Below are 13,609 nucleotides of genomic sequence, written 5' to 3'. Positions count from 1 at the left end.
ATAGCCACATTTTTTTTTGCTGTGTATGTTTTGAAACTAAAGTTGCCATAGGTGCTATTGGGTGTTGTGATTGCTAAATATATATTGTTGCTTTTGGGTACTATTGTGCTTGATTTAGTTGTAAATGAAGTTAAATTATAAATTGCAAGAATAAAATTTAGAATCAAGATAGGGCATATGGCTCAGAATTACTCAATTCTAAGCAGTTATGCTTTCATTTTTTTAATATATAGAATATGTGTTAATTTGTTTTTATTGTGTTTGATTGAGTTTAAATTAAGATTAGAACTTTCAAGATTAAATTTATATACAAAAAGAGGGCATTAAAGCATAGGTACTACTTATTTGTAAGCCGTTATAATGCTAAATTTTTTTAAAATTGTTCTTAGGTATAATTTGATGTGATTGTTGTTGCTGCTATTGTTGTTGTCATTAGATAACACTTGAGAAACTCTCTCTTTTGAGTCATCATGTTGTCGAATTTTTTTCAATGGCTAGCATTTAAAAATAGTTCCCAGTTTTAAACAAGATTAAAGAGGGAATATAATATGCAAATATATAATTAGTGACTTAATGTTGACTAGTTGATCCTTTTTATCTAACTCTCCTAATATGTAGAAGTAGTTAAAGTCACTAATCACATTTCCCTCTTAATCTTGCTAGGAATTATGGATAAGGAATTGATATCTTATAATCGTATACCCAAGGAATATTGGGATAGGGTGGCAAATTTCATTAAGTTTGTAGTTAAGCATGTGGATGACCCTACTAGAATTGTTTGCCCTTATTTAAAGTATGGCCTTATGAAGCAGGTTAGTCTATATACTTGTGAAAAACACTTGGAGATTAATAGGATGAATCAAAGTTACAAGTGTTGGATAATGCATGACAAGATAAGGGATGATATGTTGTGACTAAGGAGTGTAGTAAAAGCTATGTATCATCTCCTGATGATTTCGACATATGCATACTTGAGGAAGATTGTCTCAAAAAGATAACCAAAGCAATTGAATAAGACTTTTAGATTGTCTGAAAATGTTTAAGAAGTTGAAAAGTAATGTGGAGATACCAGTGTACACTAGTTGTAGTAAATCAAAGTTGTCAACAATATTAAAATTGTAAGTATTAGTGTTATTTATCAATTAATAATTGATTATAAAAATACATACTAATCATATCTACTTTGCACAAGATTTTATCTCTCAGGAAGTCTCACAAGGCAAGCTTCCTGAGCATGATGATATCTTAGCTAGGGCATTGGGGACCCTTGACCACTCTGGTTGTATTAGGGGTGTCAGCTTTAGTGTCATGATAAAGCAATACTTTGGCAAGATTAAAAAGCCAACACCAGCTTCTTCATCCAAGGTCCAAGAGCTAAGAGAAGAGCAAGCCATTATGAAGAAGTAGCTGGAAGCTCAGGCAAAGATAATTGATATACTACTAAAAGGGCAGATCCCTAGGAGGATTTGGCTAAGGTTAGCCTTAACAAAAAAGATAGCTACATAATCCCTTTAGACAAAATACCTAAGGTAATATGTTTTACCTGAATTTACTTAACTATTTTTTTATCTTAGAAACTAACATTGTTTGTTTAGGGTGAGAATGATTGCAACTGTCTGGCAAACAATCCTTCATGCAAAGTGGTTACAATGGGATGCATGTACAACATTGCCACGATTCATAACCTTACCCTCTTGCCTGATTGCATGAGGGTTTCTTTACTTGTTGCAATCAACCCCAAGTATGTATTGCCTTATCCTATCGATGAGGTGCAAACAGTAAGAGATGTGTTAGGGAGCTTCGTTGCATGGCTTAGTCACCTTATAATGATGGCACAACCACAGTTGCCAAAGGACCCAAAGCCAGTAAAGAACCCATTGCTAACAAAAAAGGTATATATAATTTAAATAATTGTTTAGAATTTTTTTTAATATATATGTCTAACTTTTTTGTTGTACAACTAAAGGGTGAAAGCAACTTGAAAGGCAAGGAGTTGAGCCATACCAAAGAGTCAACCATTGTTTTACAGCATCCAATACCAATGCTTGTTGTAGACAATAAATTTGCCTAAGAAGCAAATATGGAAGCATATAGTTGACAATTATTTTTAAATAACCGTTAAAGATGAAGGTATCTTAAACTAGGGTATTTTCTTTTCTACTATAGTTAGTTTTTATCTAACTGTAATTGTTTTTTATCATGGTAATGTGATTAGGATGATTAGTTCCTAATTACCATGGTAATTCAATAGTTTTTATAGTTAAGTTTTGTGGTACATTAGGTGATTTTACAAATTGCATATGAATTTTTTTTGAAATTGGATTATTTTGTTGTTGGTGTGTTTCTAGATGTCTCTGTATTTTTTTATAAGGGCTGCTTGAAATGCAACCCCTTATTTTAAAACAAAAACACTGAACTATTTGGTGATTATTTTGCTAAATAGTTCAATATATTTAATGGTTATTTCAAATAAATGTTAAATAGACACAACTATTTAGTAGTTATTTTAAAATAATGCTAAATAGTTTTTGAGCATCCTGGTGAAAATTGACTAAAATTGGAGAAAACTATTTAATGGCTTTTTTTAATAAACATTGAATATTTTGAGACTATTTAGTAGTTTTTTTTAAATAATTTCTAAATAGTCTACTGATTGAATCTTTGAACTAAAAATTGGGAAAAAAATATTCAACGATTTTTTTATAAATAAGCATTATATAGATCTAAATTATATAATGGTTAAAGTGATTAAAAATCACTATATAGTTTACCATGTATTATATAGTGCTTGACTATATAGTAGTTAAAAACTGCTATATAATGGCAAAAATAAATGCTATATGGATCCTTTTTTAGTAGTGCTAGTGCTATGTCTTTTTCACTACATGTACACACAAGGGCTTGTGTATCAAAGTGTGGATGATGGATAGAATTGGGAATATGAGTCACATTATATGGATTTGGCCTAAATAACTAGTTATAAAGATTGAGTTAAGTTAGAAAAAAATTGACTCAAATAAAAAAAATTTCCAAGCCCAAACCAAATAACTCATGAATCATATAGGCTAATCTTAATGGGTTAGGATTGGCCTATTTAACCCATATTATTTTTGAAGAAAAAAATAATGGAAAATGGAGAATATGGTAAATTCATGATTTTTGATAAATTGATAGGCATGCTCTGGCTAGCTCAATTCATATATTTTTACAAAATGAAAAAAAAATAACAAAGTACTATTATATTAGAACTCATCCTCATTTTCATTTATGTGTATTTTTTTTAAATTGATAAAAAATAAATTGAAAAATAAAATAAAATAAGTTTGTTGGTTAACCCATTTAACTTGCTAGCCCTCAAGCATTTAGGTTGAGTTGGGATTTTTCCAACCCATATGAAAATGAGTTGAACTCAACCCAAGTCATATTTTTCCTAACACATATGAATCAACCTATATGGTTCAAGTTCACCCATATGTAACATCTTGATTTTCTTAATCCTATGATTAGTTGTTAATTAGGGGTAAAGTGATAATTAGTATAAGATTAGATATTTGGATGATTAGTTGTGATTTTTGTTCTTTGGATGTTGAATGGGCAGATATAGGTGAGAGAATTGCATTTTGGGTCGAAACAAGTGGTCGTGGTGAGGATTCTCCTCATTGTGCCACATGCTGTGGCAAATGCTACCTGTATCGTGGGGCATAGACTAAAAAATGACCCTATAAGTCATGAAATTTGGGTGAATTTTAAAAGAAAAAATCAGAAACACATGAGAAGGAGAAGAAATGAAGTTGAGGTGTGCTAGGGCAAGCTATTTCAAAGCATTAGAAGGCACTTTTGATTAGTAACTTATTGGGTAAGCTACATATAATCCTTACCTTTCATTCTACCTAAATTTTTCTAAATATGAGTTATAGAGAAATTAAATTGAGAAAATTTAAGGGGTTTGATTTTTACCTAATAGTAATAAAAAGATTCTCGGGAGTTAAATTAGAGCTTTACGATTGGTTTAGAGCTAAATAATAGAGCTTTAAACCCGCAGGCTCAATTTAGCCCTAATTTATTGAGATTTTAGGGTGAAAAACGTGTTTGAGAGGAATTAGATCATTTGAGGTAATGTAAAGTGGTGATGAACCTAGAATGGATAAGTAAAAAGGAATGAATAGCCAGCTATAGCCATAGTAATTATGTGCTTTTGGTCAAATTGGACCAATTAACTAAATTGTGCCAATTATGTTACAATTGGCATATTGCACTTATGAGTTGAGAAAATAAGCTTGTGAAGAATTACAAAGGTAATTGAAATTTATGAGTAACCTTTCTAGTAACAAAAGGTTTGAGATAACTGAATAACTTTCTCTATTTGACTATATATTGTAACTATGTGTGAGTATTCTATGTAATGCATGAAATTGTTTTAAACTAAGCATGTTTTGTAGCATTGAATGTTTATTACATAAAAAGATATTTTTGTTAAACAAGTAATGAAATTGTGTAATTTGATATAGAAATGTGTATGTATATATATGAGTAAAGTGGTCAGTGGGAACCTATAATTAATTCGGAAGGCATGATCATAGGGGTGAGGGTTCACGTATGTGGAGCATGGTGACAAGACCATATGAAATATTCTCCTTGGTGCTCAACAGGGTGCGGTGTTGGAGAATTGTATCTTCTTAGTACCTTTTGGGATGTGGTGTTGGATATTATCTTCATAGTACCTATTGAGGTACGGTGTTGGAGATTTAAACTCTTTAATGTCTGTGTGATACGATGTTAGAGTCAACAACTCCCCTTTGTATGTATTGAGGGAAACCATAGTCTGAAAGTGAGATAGAGCACTATTGGTAAGGAGATTCTACTAGTAAAGGTGAGCTCAGGGGCAATGAGAGAGTATATTGGTCTAAGATGAGCCTATAGTTTCAAGTTAGGGTGATTTAGATATTCTGTTAATAGTATTCAAGCTATATGTGAAAAAATAATGAATTATAGAAAATATTAATTTAAAGGTGGTGAAATAATTTATATAAATGAAATTGAAGTGAATACATGATATATGTTTAACTATATATTGTGATAGTTCCCAATAGTGGGTTATTTTGTTATTGATATTTTTATCTCACCCTCCTGGTTACATTTTTACAAGATAGAGCAGTGATCAAGGTAAGGGAAAAGAGTCCAGATCGGCATAGTATTGATGTGACTACGAGACCTCTAAGATTGTGTAATGAACTAAAAACTTAGGTATATATATAAATGAGTTGCCATAGGAGATTGCATGTATATTTGAGTTGTGTTTTGTGGAAAACGCAGGGATTTTTGTAAATCTTAGCCCATATGTAAGAATATGTGATGAAGTAAGTAATTGAGGCTAGGATTGAGTTGTAAATATATTTTGGATGTGTAAAGTAGTGAATTTGTGGTGATATGTGGTAAAAAAGGGCCAAGTGGGCCAAATTATGCCCAAGTTGTGCAATTTTATGTTTTATGAAATTGGGATGTTGAGTGGTCAAATTGTGATATATGTGTGTATTTGCTATATGACTTGGTCAATTAGGTGTGTTAGATTCTTTTGAACTTAGTTCAAGACCTTGTGTAGTCTAATGAGACAATAGGGTCGATTTGAGCACTTGGGTGCATTAAAATTTTTAAAAAGTAATGTTTTACATCTAAGTGTTCAAATTTTGATCAGACCATTAGATTATATCTAAACCTATCTCATTAGCTAGCTTATGAGTTAAGCTTCATGTAGGCATTTGAATCACTCCAATCAGACATTATATATGAAAACTGCGCATGCCAGAAGTTTGTCATTTCTGCTATCAAATGACAACAGTAAATTTAAACTTGTGCGTAGTGGCACATACACAATGAAAATCAAGCATGTGGCTCTTTGCCACATATCGAGCCCATGTATTGCACGCTGCAGCACATGGTCTTCAATGCATTATTTTCACTGCGTATTGCTTGAATATATTATGATTTTGATAATTTTACAAAATAAGTCTTGGGCCCAAGCTTTTCAAACAAAATATTTGATTACTTTGTTATTATTCGTGTAGTGATTTAGTTAATATTCTCCTATATCTAGCAGATATAGGGAAAGGTTACACCATACTCCCAGATTTGGTAATAGATATTCATCCATAGGAGGAGAAATAAATGACTTAGAAGGGGATTCACCCTCTCTAAAATTTATCCTTCTAGTTTTTTCTTCTTTTTATTTTCTTCCTCCTTTCTCTCCATCCATACCAAGCCTTACCTTTCATTTGAATGGGGAGAAAAATAGAGAGGAAGGAAAATTAAGAGGAAAAACTCCTAAAAATAGTTTTAAAAAAATACTATTTTTGAAAAAAATTCTAATTTTCTTCCTACTTTTTTCTCCATCCAAATCAAATCAAAATGTTGTAACAACTAACAAGGGAGGAGAACCATAGTCTATTTTTTAGATATTTGACTTGGTTCATAACAAGAGAGTTGTGAGCCCAGTAGTACTTGTTGAATGAGAAAGCTACTTATTAGGCTTTCAATATTCAAGGTTAGCCCATTGTTTTTAGCTGACTTGTGCATCGCGTTGCATTCCATGTCTTTTTTTTTTTTTGGCCTACTTCACTTGAGTTGTGAGAACTTAAGGGGGTTCAAACTAATCTGGATCAAGGCATGACAAGCATTACAAGAGTTGACACCTTTGGTCACTTATGCTACTACATTCTTAGGATTCAAACTCAACACATCTAGTTAAACTAAAACAATTCTTAGTAATTGATCCAAGCACTTATGATTGCATTCCAGCCTTATTAAACTCAAAAGTGTGTGTGGCCACGTGCGTGCATGCTTCTATTATGAGATTATGTGTGCATGTGTTTTTATTCTAGGATAATATGTGCTATGAAATGAAATTACTTTTGATATTCTCTCGATGTTTGAGATTCATATCTCATCTGTTTCTATTAAAAAAACATACCATGCGAACTACGCATGAGTTTAACAAACATAATCATCTATTCAAAATCATTATCAAACATATAGTGAAATCAACATAATTAAATACGGTAGCCCAATCATCTGCAGTCATTAACTGGTGGCCAATGATGATTGACTAGTCAAAATATTTTTTAAAAAATATTATTACTTTAATGTTTTTAGGCTAAACATCACATATTAACATTTTAATTTACAAGTCAACTTGTTTATATTTACAAGTCAACCTCTTGTAATATTAATACTTGAATATTTACAAATTAAAGTTCACAAATTTAAAAGTTAGACTTGTAAATTAAAATGTTTAACTAGTAAATCTTTGAAATTTAACTTGTAAATTTGCAAAGTTAGCTTGTAAATATCAACTTATTAGCATTGATGGAAGCTGACTTATAAATGTAAGAAGTTTGAGATGTAAATTTTAAAGATTTACTTGTAAATATTAATATTGTAAGATTCACAATTTATGTCTAAATTGCAAATATTAATATTGTACATTTACAATTTATGTCTAAATTGTAAATATTAAAATATGAATAATTTAATAAAATTATTTTTAGTTGGTTAAACAATGGTCCATGGCCGATCAACGGCCATCATCCACAGGATAATGACTACTAATGGTCAGTCAACGCAAGTCAAAGGAGTAGGAAACTAAGGGTATTTGTATCATTTTATATAATAAATTAATTACAATCAAGTCAGATGGAATCTAATTGTATTTTCACAAAATTGTAAGATTTACTTGTAGATAAGTTTCTTGTATAGGACTTATTTGTAATTTTTCCTTATAACTTTGCATATTTGTTTTTTCTTTTTAATATTTTGACAATTGGGTTGCCTTTTCCATTTGAGCCCAAATTGTTATTTTGATAGAGAGCCCAAATTGTTGAATTTGAAATGAATTGAGTATTTTTATTTTTTGGATAAAATAGATTGCATATTTTCTTTCGGCATCGATTTTAAGAACAGTTGGTCTCTTCTTGCAATGACCATTCACAATCGTTTTTAAACTATTGTCCTTGTCCAATTTAAAAATTAAGATTTCGCTCAAGGGATCGAAGATGATTTCGAGGGAAAATTTTAGGGGTTACATCACATGTTGGGCTATCAAATCTTCATTTGATATATATATATATATATATATATAAAAGGAATACTGACATTAAAATACCAAAGCAATTAATTTATAACAATTTAGTCCAAATAAAATTTTCTATAAAATTAATTATAAATATTGATTTAAATAGTTATAAATTTAGAAGTTTTAATTACAAATAAGACATTTAAATTCTAAATATAATCCTCAATTTATAATTAAGATTCACGTTTTGCAATTGTTTGTATCAATATATACAACTTATTTTTAAAAAATTCATCAAGAATCTAACTGTCATAAATTCTCTATTTTCAGACTTTATTGTCATTCTCCCTATATTATATAAGACACATTTGATATTGTTATGCTCATAGGGAATTGTTCACATAAGATTATGGAATCAAGTATATACAAGAAAAACCCAATTATTCATATAAACACAAACTACATTAATTTCAATACAAAAAGGAAAGAGCTATTAGGATTTCATTGGAGAGTTTGGTTTCATTTCTATTCTTTTAAACCCCATTTGCTTCTCCTTTTGCCTGTTATCCTTTCTAACAGTGCTTGAACCTTCTCTTTTGCTTACCTGCAACAACTTGAAAATTGTATAAATCAGTAAAACTTTAATTAGTCCACTAAAAAAGTGACTATTTTCAAGACACACCATCCCCTGATTTTCAAAGTTTGATTTATGCCTTGTTTTGGTTTAGAGATTTAAAAAAAAATAAAACAGAGATGGGAATTAATGGAATGAATAGATATAGAAAAAAGTATGTTTGGTATGTTTAAGTTAAGTGGGATTAATCCCTTTACTGATTGATTAAAGCATCCGGTGATATATCCAGATCGTGTTTTCAGATTTACCAATTGGGTCATTATTTTTACGGGTGAATTGCCAATAGATTTAAGGTGTGTTTGGTTGGAGGGAAATAAAGAGGAGATGAGATTTTAATGAATTTAATTTAAAATAATTGGAGAAATTAGGTGACAAGCTTTTAATTAGTTTTATTTACTCTTATCTTACCCTCTCTCTTTATTAAGATTTTATAAACCCACTTATCCATTTTTGTTTTACATTGAACTCATTAAAACCTCATCTTCCTGCCGCTTGCCTCCATTTCCCTCCAACCAAACAAGGGGATTAGTGTCATAACATAATTAGTGATGTGGCATTGTTATATGATGATAAACTACCCTGAAGAAGGGGATCAAATTTTTGAAATGATTAGGATGAGACTAACAAATAACAATAGCATCATTAAATTAAATTCATACCTTGAAATGCGCTTCCGGGAATTGATAGCTTGGTACAGTTTTCCTCCTTGATACAGTCCTTCTAGTTCTAGCTTTAAGGTTGTTCTTTGCTTTTGTTGCTGCTGGTGGATTAATGAAGTCATGATCATGATCTTTCACTACTACTTCTTGTGAAGTTGAAGAACACTTATCAAATTGATGAAGAGACACTTCATTTGATCCACAACTCTCTTTTTCTTCCCTGCAGGCTACATCTAAAAATCTCTTCCTCACTGCAAATCTATAGTCATGGCTTTCAACTGATGCAGAATCTGGAAGGCGAGTAGCCATCCACCGTTCAAGCCAGCTCCAGCTCATGTTTGGTTCTGCATTGCTGTTATATTTGTTTGGTGTTCTCTTGGAACAGATTCTCAGCTGCAGAGGAAACCAAGATGTTTCAGTAATAGTCCAATACTTCTTCTGTTATGAAGCTAGTTTATGCAAGGGATATGTTATTTTTCAAGACTGAAGGACAGAACAAACGGAGCAAAGAATGATAGTAAGGCACTACATTTAAATTCAAAATTTCAAGGTTCAAGTTTATTAGTCCTTGTCCTTTGTTATATATTAATCATTAAGCTCAACTTTATCCGACGTGAAACTTTTCCACATCAGATCAAGTCTACTTATACTTGAACCTAGTTTTTAAACATTAAACACCATCTCATTTTGGGCTTCACATGCGGATGCAATATGGGCTTCCAGCTTCCAAGCAAAACCTATCCTGAAACATGGGGGAGAATAGATGGGCAAAAAATAGTGATAGGACACACATCTTCACTCAAAACTTCAAGACTCAAATTTATAAGTTTTTCCTCTTCATTTTATATTAATTACGAAGCTTAACTTTATTCTGTGGGACTTCTCATATCAACTCAAGTCCACTCACACTTAAATAACTTAATAGTAATAAATCAAGAATTAAGTAGAATGAGGTTAATATTATCAATATCAAATTGTTGGTTTAGTAAAGTTGTTTTTCAAGTTTTACCTGTTGTGAGAAAGCATATGCTAACGCTCTTTCCCTCCTGGTTGTTGCTTCCATCCTGTTCTGCATCCTCATTTTTGAGACATAGCTACTCACAGTGCTATCATCCCAGTCATCCTGAAAGTGATATGTCATTTTGCAAAACTTCATAAGATTTTGATTGATTGACAGTGAACCAAAGCTGATTTTGATGTATCCCAATCTTTGTAAAGCCCAAAATCTTGAAAATTTCCAACAATATGGTGTAAATATTTTCCGTTGAAATCATAGTGATATTAAAATTTCCCTAGTGCATGATATGGTACATGATTATTAGACACTCAATTACCCTCATCTAATTCTCTGTTTTCTCTTTCATAAAGCACCCGGTATCTTGGGCATCTCCACATCGAGTTGAGGGAAATTTAATGAGACTAGACTACTTTGAATCAAGTTAGGACAAAACCTTTTCAGGCAGAAGCTCTTCCACTAACACTATTGTATTCCTAGAATTTGAACTCAATACTTCTAGTTAAACTAAGTTATATAACTGCCATACCAATTGAACAAAACATCCTATGGTTCTAATCCTTTTTATAATCTTTGTCAACAATTTTATATAAATTAAGAAATTCAGTTAAAGTTAATTACTTTCAAAATTTCAAATTGGCAATGAAGTTCATTCACGAGATGAGATAATTTAGTTGGTTAAAAAATATCAAAGCAAATGATATTTAGAAAAAAAATTATTACTTTTAACAAAAATTCTTGTGTTAAAGAACATATAAGAAAAGGATCGTACTGTCAGAGCTTCTTTTTATGAGTATTAGTGCATTTTGAAAAATGGCAATTGGGTCTCAAAAGGTTAAATTAATGACAATCAAGCCCTCAATAAAATTTTTTAAAAAAGTAGGTTATAAATATCAATTCAAACATTTATAAAATAAAAATTATTGTTACAATCTAAGAGTTACATTTAATATTTAAATACTTATTTTCATTTGAAATTATTAAATTTGTAATTATCTGGATATTTTAACTTATTTTTTAAAAAAATTTGTGAGGAGCCAACTGTTATTCTCCCCCTTTTTTTTGTCTTGATTTACTGAAGTAATTTCTTTGAGCATTTTGCATAACCAAAACTTACAAAAATAAGAATGTGGAAGTGTCTTATAATGGTACCTTTTGCTTTAACACTTGAGCTCTGGCTCTGTGCTGAGATCTATGATGGTAAACACTAATTTTTTCTCCTTCAAGTGGATAAACTTCAATAGAATTCCCAGTTTGAACTTCGATTGATGAGCCCATAGACTTTGTATCTGGACTTGCCATCACTAGATTCTTCTCCTCCTCATCCTCACCAGTAATTTTCTTTCGTATTCCTTCATTTTGACGCCTGCACTGAAATATGCAAAATTCATACAAGTAATGTTAATCAATTGTCAATTTCTCATGCAACCAAACAGATTTTTCATGTATAAGATACATCCTGAGCCCTGCATTAAAAAAAGAAAAAAGCATACATCACGTTAAATCGATATTTTAATTTCATTTTGGTGGTTTTGCAGGTACAGAAATAAAATGTTGACAATGCATGTAATGCGGACTTTGATATTAGGTATGATGAGGCAGTGAAATGCATTGCAATAGAAATTCTGTAAATGGAATTCAAAACTTATTTTATTTCAAGTATGATGAAATATATAATTTTTTTTCAGATTTTTATCGCATAATTCGATCATTATTTATTATTATTTCTATCACCAAAATACTGGCTTGGTTGGTAGTATGAAAAAGTTTTTAATGAAAACAGAAGTGAAAGAGAAAAATAGATAAAAATGAAATTTTAAAATAAGTTTGATATGTATATGAGAGTAAATTACTTTTTATTAAAAAAAAGCAGGAGAAAAGGTGAGTTCCATGAGTATAAAGGTAGAAACGAGCTCCACCAATTTTGATAGAACCGGATTCTTTAGAGAAGTAAAATTTATTGCACCAAACAACCTAATTTTTCAACTCTACTTTCACCCTAGTGGGCTAAGGGAATGATGGAGAGTAACAGGAAGAGTAAAGGTGAGTAAGGCTGCAAATTGACATTGATTTTTTAAAAAATAGAAAACCAAAAAAAAGTATCATTTTTCACATTTTCCCACAATTTTCCACTTACCAAGCAGTCACAGAACTGCAGACCATCAAATTCAAAGCCAAGCACACAAATACATGCTCAAACATGCCAATATTCATTCAAAATTTTGCCCAAATATTTATCTCTTTCATGCATTTTCTTTAATACTAAAAGCAACTATGTATATCAACAAAGATTGAGTCTAATAAAAAAAAAACTAATTTTTCATAATATGATGAATCAAGATTCAAATACTTCATGCTCAAGTAGTAAATTTTATTCTGCAAGTAATCAGAAAAGCCTAATAGTTGTGTGCGCTGACCAGAAAGCCTCTATATGCAGCTTGAATCAGAATTGCTGCTTCCTCTTCACTTAACAGTTTGAAGTTGGAATTTTTCCTATCATTGTTCTCTGTCACAGTTTCTTCTTCACTTTTAGTCTCTTCTCTGCTTAACCAATCCTCCTGAATTGGCTGCATAACTGTCTCCTCCGATCGATTAACCGACGCCGAATCCTCCGCCGCGAGCACTGAATCGAGCTCATCATGATCACCACACAAGTAAGATTTTACAGACACCCATCTTCTCTTCTCCACACCATTGTTATTGCTTCTCACCTATCAGCATTAACAAGAACAGTGTCTGAGTCAGAAATAATGTGAGGTTCATAGAATTAAGAGTTGTTTGATTCATAAAAGAGAGAGAAATTAAAGAAAGACCACTGACTTTGTTTTGAGGATGATGATGATGATGATGATCAGTGGATCGATTTCTGGAGAAGACACTTCTTACAAATTCCCCTGTGAAACCCATCTAAACTATGCAAGTTCATCAGATAAAACTTAGAAAGTCTGTTATGAATAAATGCTTAAATAGATTTGTTGATGAGCTTTATTAAAATATATAGAGTACATTCTCAATTATTGTCACGCTATATATAATAATTAGTGTATTGAAGAAATTTCAAAAGGTTTGATGAAACAACAGTTAACTTTTCCATCATATGAAAAATCCATATGCTAGCTGGCTTGCTTTTGTTCATGAACTTTAGATCAGATAAAAAATTATTCAGGATATGTTTTTTAAATTGTATGATAAGGAATTCTATTGTCATTTCTCTACGAAATATCTAATGCGTGCAA

General features: G+C 31.1%; 1 protein-coding gene across 2 annotated transcripts; it reads right to left on the bottom strand.

Moving 5' to 3' along the window:
- Window positions 1–8,418: 8,418 nt before the first annotated feature.
- Window positions 8,419–13,353, bottom strand: LOC129317932 (protein IQ-DOMAIN 33). Of its 2 annotated transcripts, none has more exons than XM_054962361.1 (6): window positions 13,194–13,353; window positions 12,791–13,084; window positions 11,526–11,744; window positions 10,368–10,481; window positions 9,359–9,751; window positions 8,419–8,678 (listed from the first exon to the last, which is right to left on the bottom strand). In XM_054962361.1, the coding sequence occupies exons 1-6, from the start codon at window positions 13,278–13,280 to the stop codon at window positions 8,559–8,561; spliced, it is 1,227 nt and encodes a 408-aa protein (XP_054818336.1). In that variant the 5' UTR covers window positions 13,281–13,353; the 3' UTR covers window positions 8,419–8,558. The 2 variants fall into 2 exon arrangements, with proteins under 2 accessions (XP_054818336.1, XP_054818337.1); XM_054962362.1 differs by having other exon boundaries at window positions 8,419–8,669.
- Window positions 13,354–13,609: the final 256 nt, after the last annotated feature.

Source organism: Prosopis cineraria, unplaced genomic scaffold (genome assembly GCF_029017545.1).
Source record: "Prosopis cineraria cultivar Desert tree isolate PC_DT_omini unplaced genomic scaffold, ASM2901754v1 PC8, whole genome shotgun sequence".
In the NCBI taxonomy this organism is placed as follows: domain Eukaryota; kingdom Viridiplantae; phylum Streptophyta; class Magnoliopsida; order Fabales; family Fabaceae; genus Prosopis; species Prosopis cineraria.
Note: the sequence above shows the minus strand (reverse complement) of the source record. Positions and strands in the feature narration are given on the sequence as shown.